The sequence below is a fragment of the Pomacea canaliculata genome, linkage group LG6 (genome assembly GCF_003073045.1).
Source record: "Pomacea canaliculata isolate SZHN2017 linkage group LG6, ASM307304v1, whole genome shotgun sequence".
In the NCBI taxonomy this organism is placed as follows: domain Eukaryota; kingdom Metazoa; phylum Mollusca; class Gastropoda; order Architaenioglossa; family Ampullariidae; genus Pomacea; species Pomacea canaliculata.
The window spans coordinates 15,435,518-15,456,367 of NC_037595.1; the positions used below are offsets into that span (position 1 = coordinate 15,435,518).

At 38.2% G+C, this 20,850-nt stretch overlaps 2 protein-coding genes across 4 annotated transcripts; one reads left to right on the top strand and one right to left on the bottom strand.

The window, feature by feature from the left end:
- Positions 1-205: 205 nt before the first annotated feature.
- Positions 206-11,132, top strand: LOC112565892 (death-associated inhibitor of apoptosis 2-like). 3 transcript variants are annotated; one of them, XM_025241757.1, is made up of 6 exons: positions 206-345; positions 1,469-2,575; positions 3,488-3,663; positions 7,163-7,211; positions 8,228-8,314; positions 8,737-11,132. In XM_025241757.1, the coding sequence occupies exons 2-6, from the start codon at positions 1,639-1,641 to the stop codon at positions 8,931-8,933; spliced, it is 1,446 nt and encodes a 481-aa protein (XP_025097542.1). In that variant the 5' UTR covers positions 206-345; positions 1,469-1,638; the 3' UTR covers positions 8,934-11,132. The 3 variants fall into 3 exon arrangements, with proteins under 3 accessions (XP_025097542.1, XP_025097544.1, XP_025097543.1); XM_025241759.1 differs by having other exon boundaries at positions 213-345; positions 2,290-2,575; XM_025241758.1 differs by having other exon boundaries at positions 345-467.
- LOC112565891 (PR domain zinc finger protein 13-like) lies at positions 10,312-20,560 on the bottom strand. Its single transcript, XM_025241756.1, has 3 exons — positions 20,124-20,560; positions 14,557-14,845; positions 10,312-13,553 (listed from the first exon to the last, which is right to left on the bottom strand). The coding sequence occupies exons 1-3, from the start codon at positions 20,277-20,279 to the stop codon at positions 12,232-12,234; spliced, it is 1,767 nt and encodes a 588-aa protein (XP_025097541.1). The 5' UTR covers positions 20,280-20,560; the 3' UTR covers positions 10,312-12,231.
- Between the last annotated feature and the right edge of the window lie 290 nt (positions 20,561-20,850).

Below are 20,850 nucleotides of genomic sequence, written 5' to 3' on the forward strand. Positions count from 1 at the left end.
ACATTAAGAACGGTAACTCGCCTTAACTGCATCGGAGAGTTTTATGAATCAACCATGTAATGAGCTAGCTATCTTTTGTTAATGAATTTTTGGTTTTACTTACTACAATACCCGCGCGTACCATAGCGTCTACTTTTCAAGGGTATATAACGATTTCGAATGCGACTCAAAGGACAAAGTGATGGCGGTTAGTCAACGACGTCTACCAAATGGTTGTCTTTAATAGGGGATTCCCCCTCATCTTAAAATTTTTTTTAAACTATAAATAGTGACACGTTTGTATTCGTGATTAGATTGGATTCGTCACCAACATGGCGGCAAGGAAGTGAATGTTTTCGGAAAAAGGTAAGACTGTTTTCGTCCTCATTCAGTCTTCCATCATCTTTTCGGATAATCTACCGTGGTAATGTGTGATAAAGGGCTTGTTCTGGCGAAGATTTATTTTGAAGATTGACGTCTGGTAAAAGGTAAAAACGTAACTCAAATAAACAGGCATGTCCTGTCGAGTTCCACCAGCTTCCATCGTTCTGCCAACTCTGTGAACTTGTATGCATGCAGGACCAACAGATTGTGGTTGTCCATTGTTTCGGCCATGCAGCTTTCGAACTACAGTGTGCAAATGAATGAAGGTCATATGTAATCCTGAACCATGATTATATGAGAGTCTATTTCATACATCAGATATGAATATGACGTGGTATTGTTATTTTGCTTCCAATTAGAGTTGGGACAAATAATGTCTTAACTTATTATGAACGTGCCCAAAAGAAGACATGATTTGCTAGCTTCTTGGCAGAGATGATAGAACTATTGCAAAACCATTGTTACACTTTTTTTTCAACCGTGTGAATGACTGGTCAAGATGTTTCACACATTTCCTCACTGAACCCATCAGGCATATTGAAGAAGATTGACCATTACTGACAGTTTCCGGAACTTTTTTTTTATAATCAGTAATAGTATAATTCAACCAGCCTCTGATAGAAAAACTTATTATTGCAAGAGAGATTATTGCAAGATAAAATAACTGTATATGCACCATTATTATGATGATGAAATATAGTGGCTTAAATCATTTATGACATCCCATTTTATCTCGTAGTTACTGTCAAACCTGCCCATCTGCCTAGTTGGTGTGCTGATGTAGTGGGCCTCATCTTGGAACTTTTGTGTGTTGTGTCACATAATTCAATTTTGTATGCGTGTTAATTACAGAAAATTACAGAATTATTTATTAAGTAATTAAGATAGAGTGGTAGTTTTGTTCTGTTCAGTGTTTTGTTGTTTTTGATGTGTGTGATAAGGGTTAGGGTTTTAAAAATGTTTTTGGATCAAATCACACCATCCAGCTTTACATAGAAAGTAGGTGTTTGAAACTATATAGAAATGTTATTATCATAGTTGTGCAGTTCTTATTTGTGCTTTTTCTATAAGTACAACAGCGATAATTTTGAACTTTTGTCTTTAGATGCTGTGGACGTTTTAAAAAATTAAAGCAGAAAATACCTCATTAAAGCAACCGGTAAAGAAATTTTAAGTGTTCAAGGTCTTACAGCATGTACAACAAAGAGAGTCAATAAAGGGAATGAAAGATTTGCAGAGCAAGGATTTCATCTTCCAGTACAGTGTACTGATGATATGGCAGTTTTAGATCGGGACAAATCACTACATGCTCAAAAGCATTCTTTTCTAAAAAGTGTCAAAGAAATTAAGGCTGGTGTTCACTGTGATTGCTGCAAGCTTTACATCTTGAGAGATTTTGAAAGTACAAAGGACATTTTGAGAAAGAAGATAAACAATCTTGATGAACACTTAAATCTTTCCAAATACTTGAAGAATAAATTGAAACAGGGAATATATTATCAAGATTTGCAAGTGTGCATGATGCAGCAGGGAACATCATTAGGTGAAAAAATTAGATGGCCAGAGAAATTCCAGTATGAACTGCATCGTCTTTCCACATACATAAATTTTCCATCAACATATACTGGTTTTCTGAGTAAATTTTCGCGAGATGGGTTTATTTATCATCCTGAAACAAATTCTATCATTTGCTTCATTTGTGATCTGAGGATACATGTCAGTGAACTGAATGGAGTCAAAATCAGCGAAGAACACAAGAAAAAGTCCCCATCCTGCCCTATGGTGACAGGTGTTTTGTGTCATAATAAACCAGTTCCTGCACCCACTTTGTCCCATCATTCTAACATGGGATCCAGTGATACTAGTTTAGTCTCAGAACAGCATGGCTTAGATACAGGTTCTGTAACTTCAACTATCATGGCACAGGGAACTGCCCGTTTTATTACCCAGCCTGAAAATGCGATGAAAACAACAAATGATGCCCAGTCCACTGAGTCAGAAAAGACTACTGCAGCAGGAGAATCAACTGGAAAAACAGATCCTTCTAAAAAGAAGCCACTGACATATGCAGACCTAGGTATTTTTGCAGAAAAGCCAAAACGTCCAGACATGGCTGTGCTATGGAAACGTGTAGCTTCTTTTAAAGATAAATGGGATAAAAATTATACCCAAACACCAAAGATGCTGGCAGATGCTGGAATGTACTATGCAGGTATGTAGCTGCTTATAAGTAAACAGTTACATTTTTTAAAACTTGATATTTCTTATTTCATCAAACACTAAGACCCTGTAATCCTCTGCACCTGTTGTCTGTATTAATCAGTCTAGATCAAGATTTTGAATCGCTTTGTTAATACCCAATATTTACAAAATATCAAAATGATGATTTGTTTGTTCTGTTTTCACTCACCTCTTGTTACTAGTATTTGCAGGCCTGTTTATACAAATCTGTTGATATTACAAAAAGTTGTGGACAATCAACACTGATAAAAATTATGTCCAAGTTCTTGATTCTGTGATTAAAGTAGTTCAGTTGCATACATCACTGTAAACATATACTGCTCAAAACAATGGAAAAGCCACCTTCATTTTTTTCTACATTTTTACTAACCATGTTTGTACAAGCAGTGAGCTATTCCCTCAAAATCTTTTTTAATGAATGTGTTGTGTTGATGAAAAGTCAACATGAATTTGATGACAATCTCATTTGATCTTGTGCATGCACAATACAGCAATTAAGCAAGAATAAGGTCATTGAACCCCCCAAAAAAAGCATGCAATGGCAATATATCTATATGACCAGGCACAATGGTAGAAAATATGCAGTGCACAGGCAAGCCCTGTCCTTTGTCAATACAACAGCAATTTTAGACCCCTGGGAAGGTATCTATATAGCAGTAGCTGGCATTTGAGGTGTGGAAGAGATCATCCTTAGATACAAACAGCGAGTCCACATACAATGAGGTATCCAGACATGAAGATGTAGACTTGAAATTTTAATGTCCAGTGTTTATTGATGGCCCATGTATACTGTTTTGTTATTGGGTTTTGAGAGGCAGCAATCTTGAGATAGGACTTCTATATATTTTAGCTGTCACTGATTAACATTATTTATGTTTTGCAGGTTATGCAGACTGTGCGCGTTGCTTTTTTTGTGGCGGGGGCTTGAAAAATTGGGAGCCTCAGGACAATCCATGGATTGAACATGCTCGTTGGTTTCCAAAGTGTAGCTACATGCGCCTCGTCAGGGGACCAGACTTTGTTGAAATAGTGCAAGATAAAAACAAAAACAGACAAGAGGTATTATATTTGGTGTGTATGTGGATGGGTGGGGAGGGAGAAATTGTATTTTAAAAGAAATGTAACAATTTATTTTTACTTAATTATTTTTTTATATTCAATTCAATTCAATTCAATTCAATTTAACTTTATTATCTCACTAGGAGAAATTAAAAGACGTGGTAAAACAACTGGCTGATAATAAAACTTATAATAAAAACTTAATAACACTTAATTCCACTCAAACTATCATCTCACACAAACACCTACAGTCCATGTAAATACCCGACTAAATAAGAAACAACACTAAAACTATATTCCAAAACACACACCACACCTCACACTCACAAATCCTTCCAACACTTATTCAGTAATACAACAGACTGGTGTATAAAACTATTCGAGAACGGGCAGTGGAAGCTCTGGGTACAATCTTGCTCCGTAGACACTCTCACCTGCTCTGCTTTCCCAGTGTTGTTTAAAAAAGTTAAAACTCAATCCAGAAAAACATCAGGCATCTGGACAGAATTCACACATTAATCAGAGTTGTGTCTGAGTGTTTCTTTACATTTAGATAAAATATTTTTCGAGTGACATCAAACATGGTTCTCAGGCAAGATATTCTGTCTTAAATATGTCTACCTGATCCCAGAGGGCATACAATGAAAGAAGCCATTTATTGGGTCATCCACATTCTTATACACCATGCACACATTGCACTGGGCATAGACTTTTCAGGTGTGTGTGTAGGGGGTTATTGCTGTTTTATGCTGAGCCAGCAGCTAAGGCTTTATCACAGCAAAGTAGCCATCCCTGTAAACATGTACCACATGCAGAGAAAAAACAGCATGCCCTAGATGACATCTGACTGCAGGACAGCCAATCCTCACTGTACTGGTGACAGGCGGCTGTGCCTGCAAAGGGCTGGTCAAAGTTAGTAGTTCTATTAGCCACATGTACCACAACTATCTGGATATCTCATTGTCCTTGCACTCTTGGATCTGCAACTTAGAACTAAGTGCAGCAACAGATAGACATACCTCTCTCTGCAGTTGCTGTATCACCAGCCTCAACCCTTCAGAGGATAGCCAATAAGTACCATTTAGTACTGCAAAGGATACCAGCCATTGTGGAATACCAGGGAACAAAACAGTCAACCAGCTTTTCTAAACTGCATCAAGAGGATGACAACCAGACTGCTGCATCAGCTTCTTTAAAAAGGATCCTTGTGAATACAGCAGTGTGATCCTCAAACGCTCCTCATGGACACATGCTACTTTCTTCAGCTTATTTCAGTAACTAAGCTGCAGGAAAGCAGCAGGCCCTGATGGCATGTCTGTTCCCATATGAGGCACTGCACCAACCAACTCTTTTCTCTCTTCAGTGATATTTTCTACACACCTTTCCAATTTTCAGTTGTCTGCACTGTTTCAAAGCATCAGTCATCATCCTTGTCTCAAAGAAAACTGAGGTGATATCACTAAACAATTACAGACTGGTGGCTTTGACATCTCCTGTGATAAAAGAGTGGTTCTCAAGTATCTTTTATGCATCACTAGACACAAACTGGACCTTCTTCAATTTGCCTGTCAGGCCAAATGGTCAGTGGACAATGCTGTCTCTCTAGGAGATGATAGTTGACCTTTGCGGGAAAAGAGGTCCTGTGGAGCCTGTTATTATCAACAATAAGGCCCTTGAGCAGATTGACCATTTCAGGTTCCTTGGGATCTACCATCTTGAATGACATTATTTGGGAAAACAATGTGGTATTGATTATGAAGAAGGCCCAAAAGTGTCTTTACTTTCTCTGCTTGCTGAAAAAGTTTAGTCTTACAAAAGGCATTCTTGTCCAATTTTACTGAGAAGGGATCAGGAGTACTGACATTCTCAGTCACCATCTAGCATGGCAGCACCACCCAGGAGAAGAAAGTCTAACTCATTTGGGTGGTGTTTGCAGCTAGAAAATGGCATTCTGTAGAATATAGTTGCTTTTTCAATCAACTTTATTTATATTTTGCTGTGCATTGTATATGCATGTTTCCGTGTATGTGTTCATGAAGATGTATTTGATGGATGCCTTAAAAAGGTGTGCTCGTGTGCCTGGATGTAAGCTTAGACTCCTGCTGGAGAAAGGCACTATATAAATATGATGATTATTGTTATGTGTGAGTAGGTTACAGTGTGAGAATGTGTGCATGTATTTGCATGTGAATAGAAAGGAAGTGGTGCCTTGTATGTGGGCAAAGGGAGAAGAATTTTCTTTTTCTTTAGCATTTCATTTCTTGGGTGTGCATATAAGTGTACATATAATAATGCATGTAATGACATCTGCATGTGTGGATGTGTATGATTGGGTATTTGTGGAGTGGGTAGCCGCCATCATTATGTTCTTCATGCAATATCATTTGTCAAATATATGGATTTTTCTCTTCTTCTTTATAAGCCAATATTTTTTTTCTGCTCACTTCAACACTCCTCCAAGATACCCTGATGGACAGTGAGAGTGTGTTCCAGGTTATATAACCAAACCTGCTGTGAGAAGTTCCTGATGTCCCACAAGAGTGGAGACTGTACTCTGTACAAAGTGACTGGTTTTTGTGTTCCTCATATGAGATTTGGCACAGCTTACTAAGGCACTTGAATTTCTTTCCATACATATTGCCAAGCAGAGTCCACATCTTATGTACAGCAGGAGTGGAATTAAGAGGGACCTACATTATGTGCTTGGTAACAAATCATATGGTATTGCTACACCAGATCATGTTCAGTCTGCCCATTGCTGCTGTCACTGTTGCAATTTTCATGCAATCTGCTGTGGAGCTACCATTTTTGGAAAGGGTGGTTCCTAAGTATTCACACCTAGAGCTGTGCTCTGTTCATGTATTTATCTCCCACTGTTGTTAGTCTTTTGCTTTTGATGTTTTTGACTGTGTTGCTCTCCATTCTATACTTAAATACGAAAACACTGACACTGTTAGTTTGTTGGTAAGGTCTTGCAGGTCACTAATGATAGATTGATGTCATCTGCAAAGATTAGTTTGCATTTGGGTCACCCACCATTGGAAATGGAGGTGTGTTGGTTGTGAAAGGTTTTTCTCATAATGTTCCCCAAAACAATGTTGAACAGCATAGGCAACAAAGGCAACCTGGATGGATACCCACTTTTGTTTGAAAAAACATTGTATATAAACAGATTTAAAAGTGGATGTCATTGTTTACACCTTCTAATCAAGAAGGATGAATTCTGTGAGATTTGTCCTAAATAAATGCAGCCACAGTTAATCTGTGGTTTTGTTAAACAAAATTTATGGTATGAAAAAAATAATGTTTGAAAATGATGTGTTTTAGGGGGTTATCTGATTATATGGCATTTGGGTGCAGTTGTTTCAGCTGAGCAAATCAGTAAGCTTTTATAAGAACTCTATTTTTATACTCCTAAAATTTAACTGCAATTTTATACTCCTAAAATTTAAGACTTGATTAATAATAGGGATTTTAAATGGGTGTTATATCTCCACAGCTAAGTCTGGAAGAAGTTGAAGAAGAACAAAAGAAAAGAGCACCATACTGTATGTCTATTACTTTATACACTTTATAGTACATTACTTCATATGACATTCTTTTTGTTAGTATTTGTGTAAGGTGACCAGACGTCCCGCTTTAGGCGGGACAGTCCTGCTTTTGACCTCGTGCCCCGCCTGCCAATGTCCCGCTTTCTGGCTTTCTAGCAAGTCCATCAAATGTCCCAGTTGTCTTTAAAAATCATTTTTTTCGGCGTTCTTTGACGGTGACGACACCATCATCCGCACGTGTCCCGCTTTCGCCCACGAAACGTCTGGTCACCTTAGTATTGTGTGACCTTATTGGATCTCATTTAGCTGTTTGCTGTCAAATTTTAAGATAGTTTAATTAAACAAACATAGAACCTGCCTCGGATCATACATTTACTAGGTTGTCCAGAGAGTTTGTATAAATTTAAAGTCATGTAATTATCTTACCATGCATAGAATTATTAAACTAAATGCAAAATAATCCAGCACTTGAAAAATAAATTTAACTGGATACAAATCAGTAATAAGGCAAATATGCTTCCTCTCCATGTAGCCATGGGAATTACTTGTAATTTAGCAGCTATTAGGTTGTTGTTGCTTTATTGTCAAATGTTAGTCACACATTTTAACAGGCAGATAATCATGAAACACATTAAAACTGTTTATTGACATCAGAATAATTATAACACATGCATTGATGCATGGTTTTTTCCTGCAATTGGGCAATAAAAGTAAAAACCCCAATCGTTTTATCTCACACAATTTTAACTAAGTTTCTGGAAACCCCTTGCATTCTGCAGACAGGAAACACTGCTAATTTAACACAGATGATGATTTATTTAATTGAATGTACTATTTTGTTCTGAACTTTCTTATTCATCTTTTGCACAACTTGTACATTTCATCCTTTAAGAACTGTGCTAGTTTATCAATTAAAAAGTTTAATATGTTGCCACAAATGTTCTAGACAGCATAGGACTGTTGAAACCAAACAAGTACAGACCTCTTAGTAATTTAACTTGGTTTTTAAACAGGGGAACCACATCTTAATGAAGTCGTGTCTGGTGTGGACATCAGCCCCCATGCCATTGGTGAAAGCATCCCTTTAGACAGTAATACTGGTAAGATTTGAGCACGACAGTATCCTGTTTAAGGTGGTAAATAAACCATGCCAGGCAGTCTACTATACACTCTGAATCAAATGTAACTCAAGAAATTCTTTTGGTTCGTGGAGAACAGCCATTATTTTTTTACCAAACTTATGTGGTAATTATGATTTTCTTAATGTGTCCTTGCTCATAAATGTCAGAGTATTGCTCTTTCAAAGATTTTGTACTTCAAAAGACGAAAGGTTTAACAGTTTAATTTTTAATGATACTACTATAAACTGTCGTACATGCAGAAAATAATATACAGTGACATGTGGCAATCAGTGAATGTTATTTTTTTGTATTTTCATTAGATGTAATTGGATACCTTTAATTTCAGTTTTAGACATTGAGAATGACTCTAAAAACTTTTTTGTCTTTTTCATTGCTTCCAGACATAGAAAAGCTAGAGTCAGAGAATGAAGAACTTAAATCACAAATCCAGTGCAAGATATGCATGGATGCAGAGAGCTCTGTTGTCTTCCTGCCCTGTGGCCACCTTGTGTCCTGTACTCAGTGTGCACATGCCATGAAACAGTGTCCCTTGTGTCGCACTGACATTAAGGGTTCAGTGCGAGCACACCTGGGATAAGTGATTCGAGACTATAAGAACTTAGTAGAAACTGTAACTTTTGAAGTACACCATTATTCCTTCTTTTATTTGATATAATTTTGTGCCTTTTTTTAAAAAGAATGATTAATAGCCTACCACTTTGATGGCAGTTCCTAAAGAAACACACTTGTATTTATACAAATAAATTTTTTTCCATTTAAGTTTAAACTGTATCCATAATTCCTTCCTTGTACAGTTCATATAGCAGCCCCATGATCTTCGCAAAGTATCAAGGAATAAACTAAAAACTAAACTGTTCATATAACCTCTGAAAAGTTTTAGGAGTGCGGTGGTATGAAGTAAAATATTTTAACATGTCAAACAGTTATGAATAACCAAACATTTTTAAAGGGTTTTTCCATGTACAAAGAAAACTTTGTTACATTCAAACTTTGAAAAAGTTAAAAATGTGATGTGTAGGCAATATATGGGCTTATGGTAATAGGTTCAAACTTTAAAGTTTTGGAACTTCCCAGAGTTAAATTGATGAATAGAAGATACATGGAGCTGGTGAGATAAGAAATTAAGAGGAAGGGGAAGTTAAAGAGATCTAAACATTACAAAACTTATTATTTATGGTAATTTTGACTCAAAATTTTAAATTGTAAACCATTATCACAAATTAGGGACAGTTTTGTTTTCCTTCAGGAAAGAACACAAAATATGATGGCTCCAAAACTAATGTATTGCTATAATAAACATTTCATTTGAAATCAAAAACTTTTGAGCTGAAACAATTCATGTCATCAGTATCTATAAGCCTAACTTGCCTTCACTTGTCTGTTCCTTTAAAGTACTATGATTTTCCTTCCCCTCTATACATTCTTAAAATGTTTTTATTGATTTGATGATATGAAGCTTTATTTTTAGTGCCATCTCAAAAAGAACAAAAATAAGGTAAAATAATAAAAGTGCTAAAATGGAAATTAAAAAATATGTATTATGTTCAAATCATTATTTTTTTAAGAATACACTTTCCTGCCTAAAAATAAATTATCTCTGTATCAGTGATGATTTGCCTTAATAGATTTAGTTGGAAATGCTTGTGACATGGTGACCATTTCATTTAGTGCTTGGGAATAATTGCATGCCCCCATTTTTAAAGCAATCAACATCTTTGCTCAGCAAGAAGCATGCAAGTCTAAGATTTCACCTGCCATTCATTCTACTAAAAGGACTCTTAGGTCTACTGCTACAATCATAATGATTACTTGGCTGTGTTTTAAGCTTGAACACTGAAGGATCAAAGAAGTGTGGGTTTACCCTACCCACATTGCCTTTAATTTACTGTACTTCTACATAGAATCAAGAGCACATTTAATTTAACTGTTGAAGATGACAAGGTAAATGCTTTATCAGCTGATCCCCGTTTGATGCTTGAAAACACTTAGCATTATTTTCATTCAAATTAAAGTTAAACAGAGAGAAAAATTTACATACCTACAGGAATACTAATAACTGTATTTTATCCTGGTTCGGTAGGGATGTTTCTGCTGGCATTTTTACTTGCTTACTGACGTCTGAGTATACAGTTATTACTATCACAGTACAATATTATTTTTGTGTTTATCAAACTGTGCTGCATGAGGCATCTGTTTACAGAGCTGGCTGCCTTGCCATGATTTAGCCTTAGTTGCTGGCTTGGCATAAAACATCAGTTACCTCCTCCTTTCTCCGTTGTGAAACTGTGCCGGGATGATAAGTTGTATTTGAGATGATTCAACCTTGCATAACTAAATTATTCTGCTAAAGATTATAAATAAATTCCCCGCTATATGGTAAATATATCAGATTTTATTCAGTATCCACATGGGATTGTGTTGCGGTGTCAAAACAGAAATTGTACACCCATTACCAAATGCTGACTAGAAAAGTACAGTATGTGTATCAAACTTTTTTTTCAACTTCTGTTTATGGTGTTTCTTCCAAACATCTGGCATCATGTCAAACATCATGTTAAAAGTGTCAGTGTAGCTCACTTTGTAGGGAAATAAATACAACCAACCCTATAATCAGTCTTAGTAGAGTTTAAAATCATTTTACAATGCAAAAGAAAAATTAATTTTATTATAATGAAAAACTTCCTTGGAAGTGAGTATTTCATATCTCAGTTTTGTTACTTTGATTATTCTGTTTACATAAATATCATTAGTTTCCTCAAATAAAGAATATTCAAAGTTTAGTTTTTTGGCTTTATCCCAATGTTATCACAATGCCTTTGCATAATGATGACTTCTTGGCATTTCGTGATTTTCTTGAATTATGTTATCAATTACTGTTTCACAAATTGAAAAAAAAAAATCATGCACACTCCATTTGGTATTCTCTTTAATGAACATGAGTTGCACATATTGTAAAATATTTCAAAACGGAACCTCAAAAGCATGCTCTGAAAACTAGAACCAGGTTGTCAAATTTGTATTATGGCAGTCAAACAAGCCTAACAAAACAAAACATCTGCTGAAAATTGTTGTTTCATTCCTGAAACACTGAAACATAAGTTTTCTGAATCAACAGGGCATAAGAAATTCTAATGTGCAGATGAAATTAAATGGTTGTCATTTCATCAATGTAAACATTTAAAACATGCAGATATATATAAATATTGATAAAGTTGGATTGATCACTGTATATGGGGAGAATAACTCCCAATCAAATATAATTTAAAGACTTTAAAAAATTCTAATTAATCTATCTGTTATTACATTTTGTCATTAGTGAAGTGTTGTATAACATTTTTTTTTTGAGTGTGATATACAAGTAATTTTGCAAAAGTATTTTGATGGTCACAACAATTTAATTTATAATTATGAGAACAGGTACTATTATAATGGAAACTAATTATTTTTTAAGGACTAGAGTCAGTGCAATCGCTGAAATAAACTTAGTTTATATGGTTGTTTCACCAATATCACATGAAATTGCTCAGTCGTTCTTTCTACCTCATGATATGCATGCCCTATGGGTACAGTTCTGTCCTTTGTTGTTTCAGCCATATGACTTATGAACACTACCATGTGCAAGTGAATGTAGATAATATGCGAGCCGGAATAATAATTTTATGAGTTTTTTTTTTTTTTAATTGTTCTGCTCTTTGGTTCTAACCCTTGCATCTTTATAAGAAGCTGAAATACATAGCATATACAGAAGCTGCTACTAATCACCATCTGGGATAAATAAAGGCATCTTAAGGGTATCATCCCTGAACATTTTTCAGGTATGCAGTTTGACAAGAATAATGTCTGCAGTTTGGCTTCAGGTAATTGGTCTTCGAGTATTACAGTTTATGGCCCTCACAAGGACTTGGACTGAATTCAGATTCAGAAATTATCTCTGACTCCGAGTCCACAAAGCCAATGCGATGGATATCGTCTGTAACACTTGCAGGATGTCTCGATCGCACATGTCGCTCTAAGTCCCGCCTACGCACTAGCACTTTCCCACAGAAATCACACCTGTAGGGCGTATCACCCTCAGCATGCAAACGTACGTGTTTATTCAGATTGCTTGGGTCGCCAAAAGGTCTAAGGCACACCTTACACTTCAAAGGTTTGTAGCCGGTGTGTGTACGAAGATGGATTTTTAAGCCATATTTACGAGAATACATTTTCCCGCAGTATATGCACAAATGGCCTCTTCGAGACTTTGTCGTGAATAAGGATGGCGGTAACATATCCAGTGGTTCTTTTTCTCTATGCGAAGGTACATGAAGAAATGTTTTGCCATTGCCTTGAGGGCCTTGGGGAAGTGTGCCACTTGAACCTGTCTCTGATGAGATGGAATGTGTACTGGAGAAAACAGGCTGAACTGGTTTTGGCTGAGGAGTGGCTGGAGGTCGGAATGGGGCAACAGATTCTGAAAATCTACTTAAAAATAACAGACTTTTATCTAGTCTTGGCCGTGGAAGATGACGAGACCGGCATTCAGATACACCAGGTAATGGGCTGCAAAAGAAATTTGTGGAGCTTGTCTGAAGGGGAGAAATCCATGGATAATAAAGGCTTAGAATGGAATGCTGGTCCAACGATATGGGTGCAGGACTAGGAGCAATACTTTTCAGGAGCTTCGCGGATGCTCCAGTGTTACTCAGAGACCCACTTACGATTTCGGCAGGACAAGGCTTTTTGTCAGGACTGAAAGAAGTTGATGGTGTGGAGGCAGTTGATAAACAAATCATTTTTCTAGCATTAGTATTCAGACTAATACTTTGATCGGTTGAAGAGTCGGGAGTGACTGGTCTGTGCTCTGTAGCAACTGCTTTTTGCGCATTTTGGGTTGCGTTCGCCAGTTCCTTTTTTGAGCAAAGATCATCGTCTATGGAAGCTATTCTTCTGCAGTCTGTCGTATCACGCACGTTCTGAGCGATTTTGGATGTCGAATACGACGGCAGAGGCTTCACAGAGAAACTGGAACAAGCGTTCTCTTTGGGGAAGGGCGTGGCGAGGAAAGCGATCGAGTAGTCAGGTAGGATAGTGTTGGCCCCGTTATTACTAATTTTGCTGCAGTTGACAAAGCTGCATTTAAAAAGCATATGTGCCTTCAGCGTGTTTGGGTATTGGAAGGTTGCATAACAGCCAGTACACCTATATTGTTGGTCACCTGTACGGGAAAAAAAAAAAACCATTTCGGGTAATGACATTGTACATTCTGTTGATATCTACATAGCATAAGTGTTGATGTATCAAAATAATCTATTAAAGCCAAGCTTCTCAAAGGAAAACTCCAGTCTACTGGCAAGTTACATTCAAATTATATTCTGAATTGTTTCTGCTCCAACTTTCGGGTTTCAAAAGAATCGTTTTTAAAACGCTGATGCGGGCCGTTCACATAGGCCTCTATGTTCTGTTGGCAAGTGACGCGATTCCCGATCTCCTAACCCTGATAGCATTTAAACATTTTATAAACGCTTACAAAGGGAAACAAAAGTCGAAGACATGCTACTGTACAGTATATATGACTGTCGATTCCGACCCTCACAATAATGAGTGGTATAGCAATTGCGTAACAGTCGAAAAAATTCATGGTTTAATTGCAGATAAGTTATTAGTTACATTTATCCTGCTGACAAATAGTTCCAAAAGCGGTAAGATGGTGCAAATGTGGCAGTAGAGACCGCCATAGACAACCATTTAAAGTGATCCATGAAAGGAAGCTATGTGGCGCAGGCATAGAAGAGCAACCTAGAGGATAGCAAGTAGCACAGCAGAACAAACAGCAGACACAAAGTGTACCGCTGAAACAGGAAAAAGACATCACTCATTCACCGCTCCACTCACCTGAAATGGTCGCTGTGACTTCTCAAACTAGGATTTGTTTTCCTTCAAAGAGTTTTTAAGTCTTTAAGAATCGTCGCGGGGCTGTCTAAGACTTGATCGCAAGAAAACGATTCCTTTGCAACTCAAAATTGTGAGCAGAAATATTTCTACACACCAATGTCTTTAATTTTAGCCTTATGTGCTAATCTAGTGCCTTTTCCTGTAATACTCATTTGATTCCATTTGTTCTTTATCTACGATCTATGTATGTCTTTTAACAATGAAGCACTGGTTCTGCCCATGTGATTGAGACAAATATGTTACAAACCGCCAGAAGATCGGTTCACCTTGTATTTGGGCGGGGGTAAGGATGGGTACCCCAAAAGCTCGAGCCAATAGGTCGCTGTACCACACCAGGAGGCTGTTACCGCGCGGAACTGGTTTGACGGTGTGTAGAAGCAACCGCCCACTTTCCAACACCATTTCAACATTTTGTTCGTGCCGATCACGCGCAGGTTGCAGCATAGCCATCCACAAGTTCTCATCCTTGTCTTCCTGAGTGTGGCTAAGACTGCTGCGACACCGAAAGCACGACACCTCTTCCTCAGTGAACAGTCTCCCACCCCTCCAGGCGACCTGACAAGCAGACCAAAAGATGTTTGCATAAATTGGTGTTTATTCATTTTGAAGAGAAAAATACCCCTGATAGATGGTGATTTATATCTCTTTAAACATTAAAAAAAAATTCTGTTGCTTTATCTCTTACACTTATTCTAATTCTAAATAGGGATGAGTCTACACTTTGTGGAGATAGGGGGATGGGGCGTGCGTTGGTTACAACGATTGTTTTTCCGAAAGACCAATCGAGTATAGTATGTGAAGACATTTTGTACCTAAATATCTGCTCTATTAAGTTTTTACGAATTTTTCGTAGCAACAACACAGTTTCTGCTGCAGTAAAGGTTAAGAACCTATTAAAAAACCTATTAAAAACTAACCCCAAGTCTACAACAATAAACGAAGCACATGAACTTGAAATTATTGTAAAAAAAAAACAAATTTCCACTATACCATTCTTTAAACACAAAGAACATTGAATTATTCAATATGTTAACTATAATACAGCTCTAGACAATACAATACAGCTCGAGACAAATTCATATATTATCTTTTCTTTTACTTCCAAGGTTTGAAATGTTTATTTTGAACCACTTCACCAAAATTCACGCCACATTTGTCCACAGATAAGTATCATTAACGTGTGTGTTTGACAGCACATTTGCAATAGCCGAGAAACTGTTTCCCTGAGCGGATTGGTACTGGAACACAAGACAGAGAGGATACGACGGGCTCTCGACATGCACAAGCGGAACATGTGCAGAACTCAGGCGAGATACGGTCGCTCTTCTGCCGGTTGCTTAGGCAACCTAAGGGTTCTCAAAAATCCTAGATGACAGAGTATTACAAAAGATTGATTCTCGCTATTTGTCGTCAAATATTTGAAGAGACAAAAGCTTTTCAGTCTGTTGCTCTTTCCCGTTACCTGCCCAGGTGACAATATCTTTAAAGAGGTGTCACATAAAAAGACAACAGTAGTCGATGATAGAAACGCGTGATTTATCTTCGTCCGCTAGTTGTTCATAGCACAACGTTGCTAGTGCTTTACGAACACAAAGCAGCACGGGACGAGACTAGAACTTTAGAATCAATTAGAAAAACCAAATGATATTTTTGATTAAATGATTACAGTCTCCTGTTTCATTGAAAAGTCCACCGTTTCAGTATGGTTCCTCAATATTCTGAAAACCCACCTTTTTCCAACTTTAAGACTGTGTGTGCATGGGTGGGTGGGTGAGTGGGTGGGTATGTGTGAGAGAGACCCTTTTTCACCTTAGTAAACACATTCGTTTTCAAGATTTTCTCTTCTAATGATTAATGACTGCTTCTCGCTGTAGTGAAGAGTGTGTGTGTATATATATATACAACATAATTAAGTAGTTAAATATAGTATGCTTGTATTGAAAGAACGAAGCAAAACAGATGCATCATTCTAAAGTGCAAGTCTGAAATTTCGATGAATCTTATAAACTTGGTGGTATAGCTGTGTAAGTGCAAACCACACTTACAAATGAGAGACAGAACTTTTCACTGGTCTTCACTGTAGCCCATGCTGTCTTTCGGAGGCCGTTAAAATTAGGAAAAATCAGCATACGTTTAAAACCGTTTCTTAGTATATATTGAAGCAATTATGAATTTTCTTGCATTCGTATTTTTTTCTTTATCGAAAATGATTTTAATTAAGGAGTCTTAGAAATTAAAATTCCTCTCACTGGCAGACGTAAGCATGTTCACATACTTTCGAATGCAGGTCCTGCACATGACAACCAGTCCAGTCATTCGTAAAGCAGTTCTTCCTCTGGCCACTGCGGTGTCGACCACCCTCCTTGGACAGTCTTCGACAAGGTGTCGTACTGGGTTACATGGCCATACCAGTCCACCTTATGTTGCTTGACTTTTGCACGTAGATGTTCCTTGTGGTCTACGAGTGTGGCAACCGTGTTTCGTATAAAGTCGTTGGTTTTAATGTTCTCTGTACGAGATCAGGAGCAGCCTCCTCGGGCATCCCTCCTCCTTATTTGGAAGCAGAGTGTACGTTTCAAATTCGTAAAGCAGGTTCGGCTCTACGAGGCACTTGAGCAGATTGTACTTTATGATGAACTGTGCCAGACCCTGTCCCGCTTACGCATTGTGGCTGTTGCTGTTGTGATCCTGATACGGATATCTGTCGTGGAGCTGCTGTCCTTGGAGAGGGTGGTTCCCACTTAAAGCTGCTTACCTCTTCGAGCTGTACCCCATTCGTGCAGATGAATAATACTTAATATCACTTTTGCTATAGCATCTTTTGCAAGATAGTAACACATTTATTAATTTAATCAATAAATAATGCGGAAATTTCTTTTGACAATAAAAGTAAAATATTCTTCTGGTTTATTCCCATCAGTATGTTTGAAAGTGATTAGTTAATGAGTATATTTCGTTTAGGATGTTTAGATTGGTGTAATGGCAACGTACAACTGCAGCATTTAGCATTTTTTGTAAATCCGTGCGCAAACGGGAATTGTGGGTCATTTGTATGTGCGTGGCTCATATGATGGCAGTCTTTCGCGGTGAGCATCTTCGATGAGTTACACAATTTCAGCTTTATTGATATGGATAAAGAGCGATTTGAATCAAACAGAAGTTTAGAGTCTGACAAACTCGCTTTTACAATTGCCTTCTCTCGCCGAAATAATAATTTTAGACAGTGCGTTGCAGAAACAAAGCAAGACGATGGAAGCGAAGCGCGTCTTAACGCCAGAATGAGTCGAGCACGGTCTGCCTGTGTCTGGCTCTTCCACGCTTGATTATGTACTGGTGGAGAGTGTTTGTTGGCTACGACTATATTCAACCCCTTTCTTACCTAGTGAGGGGAATTGGACAGGAGGGATGGAGCAGTTTGAGAGAATAAACCGTTTTCAATCATCCATAGTAACTTACACGTAGCATTAATCAGCACAACCATAAGTGCAATTTAATAATTGCAAGGGTTTTAAATAAATAACTGGTTTAAAACAATAACACTGTGCTGACATTTCTTTGCGTTTGTACAATATAGATATATAATGTATTTAAATGATATATGAATCTTCTCTTAACGCTAGGAAATTTATGTTTCCCCTAGATTATGTGTGCGTGTGTGTGTGTGGTGGGGGCTGGTCGTAAGAGACTAATACAAGTAATACTTTCTATTTCTGTGTGTGTGTGATGATGATGATGATGATGATGATGGGGTATTCATGGTGAAAGATAAAAGCAGTAGCCAAAACATAACTGCACATTTCTCTATTTCTGCAAAGATTCGCTCTTGTAGTAAGAATGTTTGATGTGCGGCAGCTCTGTATATATATTATGTAAACTTAATCTTGCAACACACTTAGACAACTTTTCCAACAACTGTTATTCCGGAATTAATGCCTGCTGTGTCACGACGATGCCTCTCTTGGTATCGCTTGCAACCACAAGTTTCCGTCTTTCAAGTTTTTTAGGCTGTCGGGAAAAGGGGTAATACTAACTTGCCTCCTGCCTTTCTTAATTTACCATCGAGAAAATGCATAATACAACAGTGATCTTTTCCACCCATCTCTTTGACTTCGTATGTCTCGGTTAAGACAACTGAGTGTCTGGACTGATTCGGTTATTTATAGGAAAGTGCTTCCACCTTGAGGTGATTTCACACTGTGGAGAGAGGGAGGGGAGGAAACCGGAGTACCCGGAGAAAAACTCTAACGCCCAGCCCTGCGGACAGGTGTCACATACAGAGAGTGTCCCGAGACGAGATCTGAACCCTGAGCCGCTCACTGCAGTGGTGATAAGCGAGTGTTTTAACCGCTACACTACCGGACGCCCCCTCCGAATGGCTAACAGCTTGAACCCGCACTCAAACCACCGACAATTGTGTACCGTTGAATACCGCTCAACGTGCTGAATAATTAATAAAATAACATTATCTCATATAATAATGAAATATACACTTCAGCGATCGTTCTCTTGCCTATTTCTGTTGCTATGTACTATTTTGCTCTAAATGCGAAAAAAAAAAAAAAAAATCGAAAATCAAACTAGCTGAAACAGCAGATAACGAAAACATCATCGTTGATTTCTAAACACAGAACAATACATTTCCAAAGCACGACCTACAAAGTCTCAGATTCTTTCTGATCCTTATTTGTTACACGGGGCTGGAGGGGGAAAAGGAGTGTTGGAGATGCATGTTCTATAGTATTCAAATCTGTATTTGTGATTCTGACAGTTTTGCATGCACTCTAGCATCCGCAGGGCTTGTCAGCGTATAGGCCGACTGCAGTAACAAGATTGGTAGAGAAGATTAGAACGGTGGTCGTGAAATAACCTGATGCTGAACCGCACCGCGATCACCTGGAGGTCAGATTTCTCATCAGCTGACAACGGGTAACCTTGTAGTCCTATCAACTTCTTAGGACGACAACAGATTTTAACCCGACACGTTGCTCGTGTGAAGCGAGAAGATGGAAGAGATGCGAATGATGAGGAAAATCGTGTTTAGCTTGACTTCGTGATGCTGACCCGATGAGAAGCAGTGGTCTGTTAGAATTTAGCAGGACACTCGCCACGCGAAGAGGCTGTTGACAGCATGAGGAGACAGATGAATGATGACTGTTTTTAAAACACTGTCTGCATGGTCGCAAGGACTGACGATATTCGACAGTAAGAAGCTGCCAGCTGGCAGTCAACCCGGTACTCGGCTTGCAGAGTGTATTGTCGAGCATTGGCACCTTTGCATTAAGCACACCATGTCGCAAGAAATATTGGAATGTCTAATGTTAGAACAAAATAACAGAACGTGCCTCTACGTGTCTGTTAATGATTCGTCAAAGTTGACGTATTTGCTTGCATCTTTCAACTTTATTGCATAAAGTACATGCTTACATAAACAGCCTGCCGAAAACTAGGATCACTTTTGTCGGAATTTTTTATCATTTTTTTTTTGTTGTTGACTACTCTGGCCTCGTCTTGGACACGGTATTTTCTTCTAATGCGGCATCTCTGCAGGGGGTTGTTGCTGCCTTAGAGGCATGAAAATAAAATTTAAAAAAAAAACAGCGAGTCTTGGACACTAAAGACAATAAAAATACAAAATTATAGTTCTGATTGTATATTTAATTTGGCATGCAGAGACACTAGGCCTTTGAAATCTTAGAACGACAGGACCTGGTTTCGTGCATGCTATAAACAAATTTTTCAAAAGGTAGCTATTGTCTTCTTTCAAGTTCGACTGTCGATGATGACGAACAGAAAAATGTATTTGAAATAGTGGAAATTATAGATGTTTACTAACCTTTATTACGTGGTCCACTGCTGGTCGATCAGCTGTTTGCGCTGCGAAGTCCAGGCCTCCAGGGTAGGGCCCGAGTACGACATGACGAGGAATATCAGTCGCTGCCACTAGTGTACCTCCAACCCGGAGTCCTTCACACCAGTCACAGCTTGACATCCCCGCAACCTGCTCTGCCTGCCGTGACAGGTGTTTTTGTTACTTGCTCGGATGCAAGTCAAATGGAGTCTGGCCAGAGAGCGTCTAAAAGTCGCGTTTTATTATTTAAAGACTTAATGCGCATTGCATGATGAGAAGGATTAAAATAAAAATAACTAAAGCAAGACGTGTCTCCAGCTGTTTAAGTTCCCATCACACGGAGTGGTCGGTCTTGTCAAACCAAGCGTTTTACTCCGCCCTTTTAGGGGTCCGCCCGCTGTGGATCCGCCAATCCAGAGTTCGCTCGGAGTTGTCTCACGCCTTATGAATGGGGCTGGCCGCCAGCAAAACTGACAGCGATACGTCCGATGCCGGGGGTGTGACGAACTTCTTTTCCACATATTGGACATGGTGATGCCTTCTTAGATGCTAACGTATAAATGTTTCTATCGTCTCTTTCAATTAAATGGCACATGGGAGACTAGCACAATCACTTAATCATCTGATAAGTGAAGACTGACGGAAGATACTTTATGGTGTATGGTTGTAATCGAATGCATACGGCATATGACCTATCGATGTAGGTCTTTGT

Excerpts from the sequence above, each read along its gene's own strand:
- LOC112565892 (XM_025241757.1), top strand. The coding sequence starts at position 1,639 with ATGGCAGTTTTAGATCGGGACAAATCACTACATGCTCAAAAGCATTCT. Across the intron at positions 3,664-7,162 it reads AAAACAAAAACAGACAAGAG|CTAAGTCTGGAAGAAGTTGA; the intron begins GTATTATATTTG and ends ATATCTCCACAG. Across the intron at positions 7,212-8,227 it reads AAAGAAAAGAGCACCATACT|GGGAACCACATCTTAATGAA; the intron begins GTATGTCTATTA and ends GTTTTTAAACAG.
- LOC112565891 (XM_025241756.1), bottom strand. The coding sequence starts at position 20,279 with ATGTCAAGCTGTGACTGGTGTGAAGGACTCCGGGTTGGAGGTACACTA. Across the intron at positions 14,846-20,123 it reads CAGTGGACCACGTAATAAAG|GTCGCCTGGAGGGGTGGGAG; the intron begins GTTAGTAAACAT and ends TCTGCTTGTCAG. Across the intron at positions 13,554-14,556 it reads TACCCCCGCCCAAATACAAG|GTGACCAACAATATAGGTGT; the intron begins GTGAACCGATCT and ends TTTCCCGTACAG.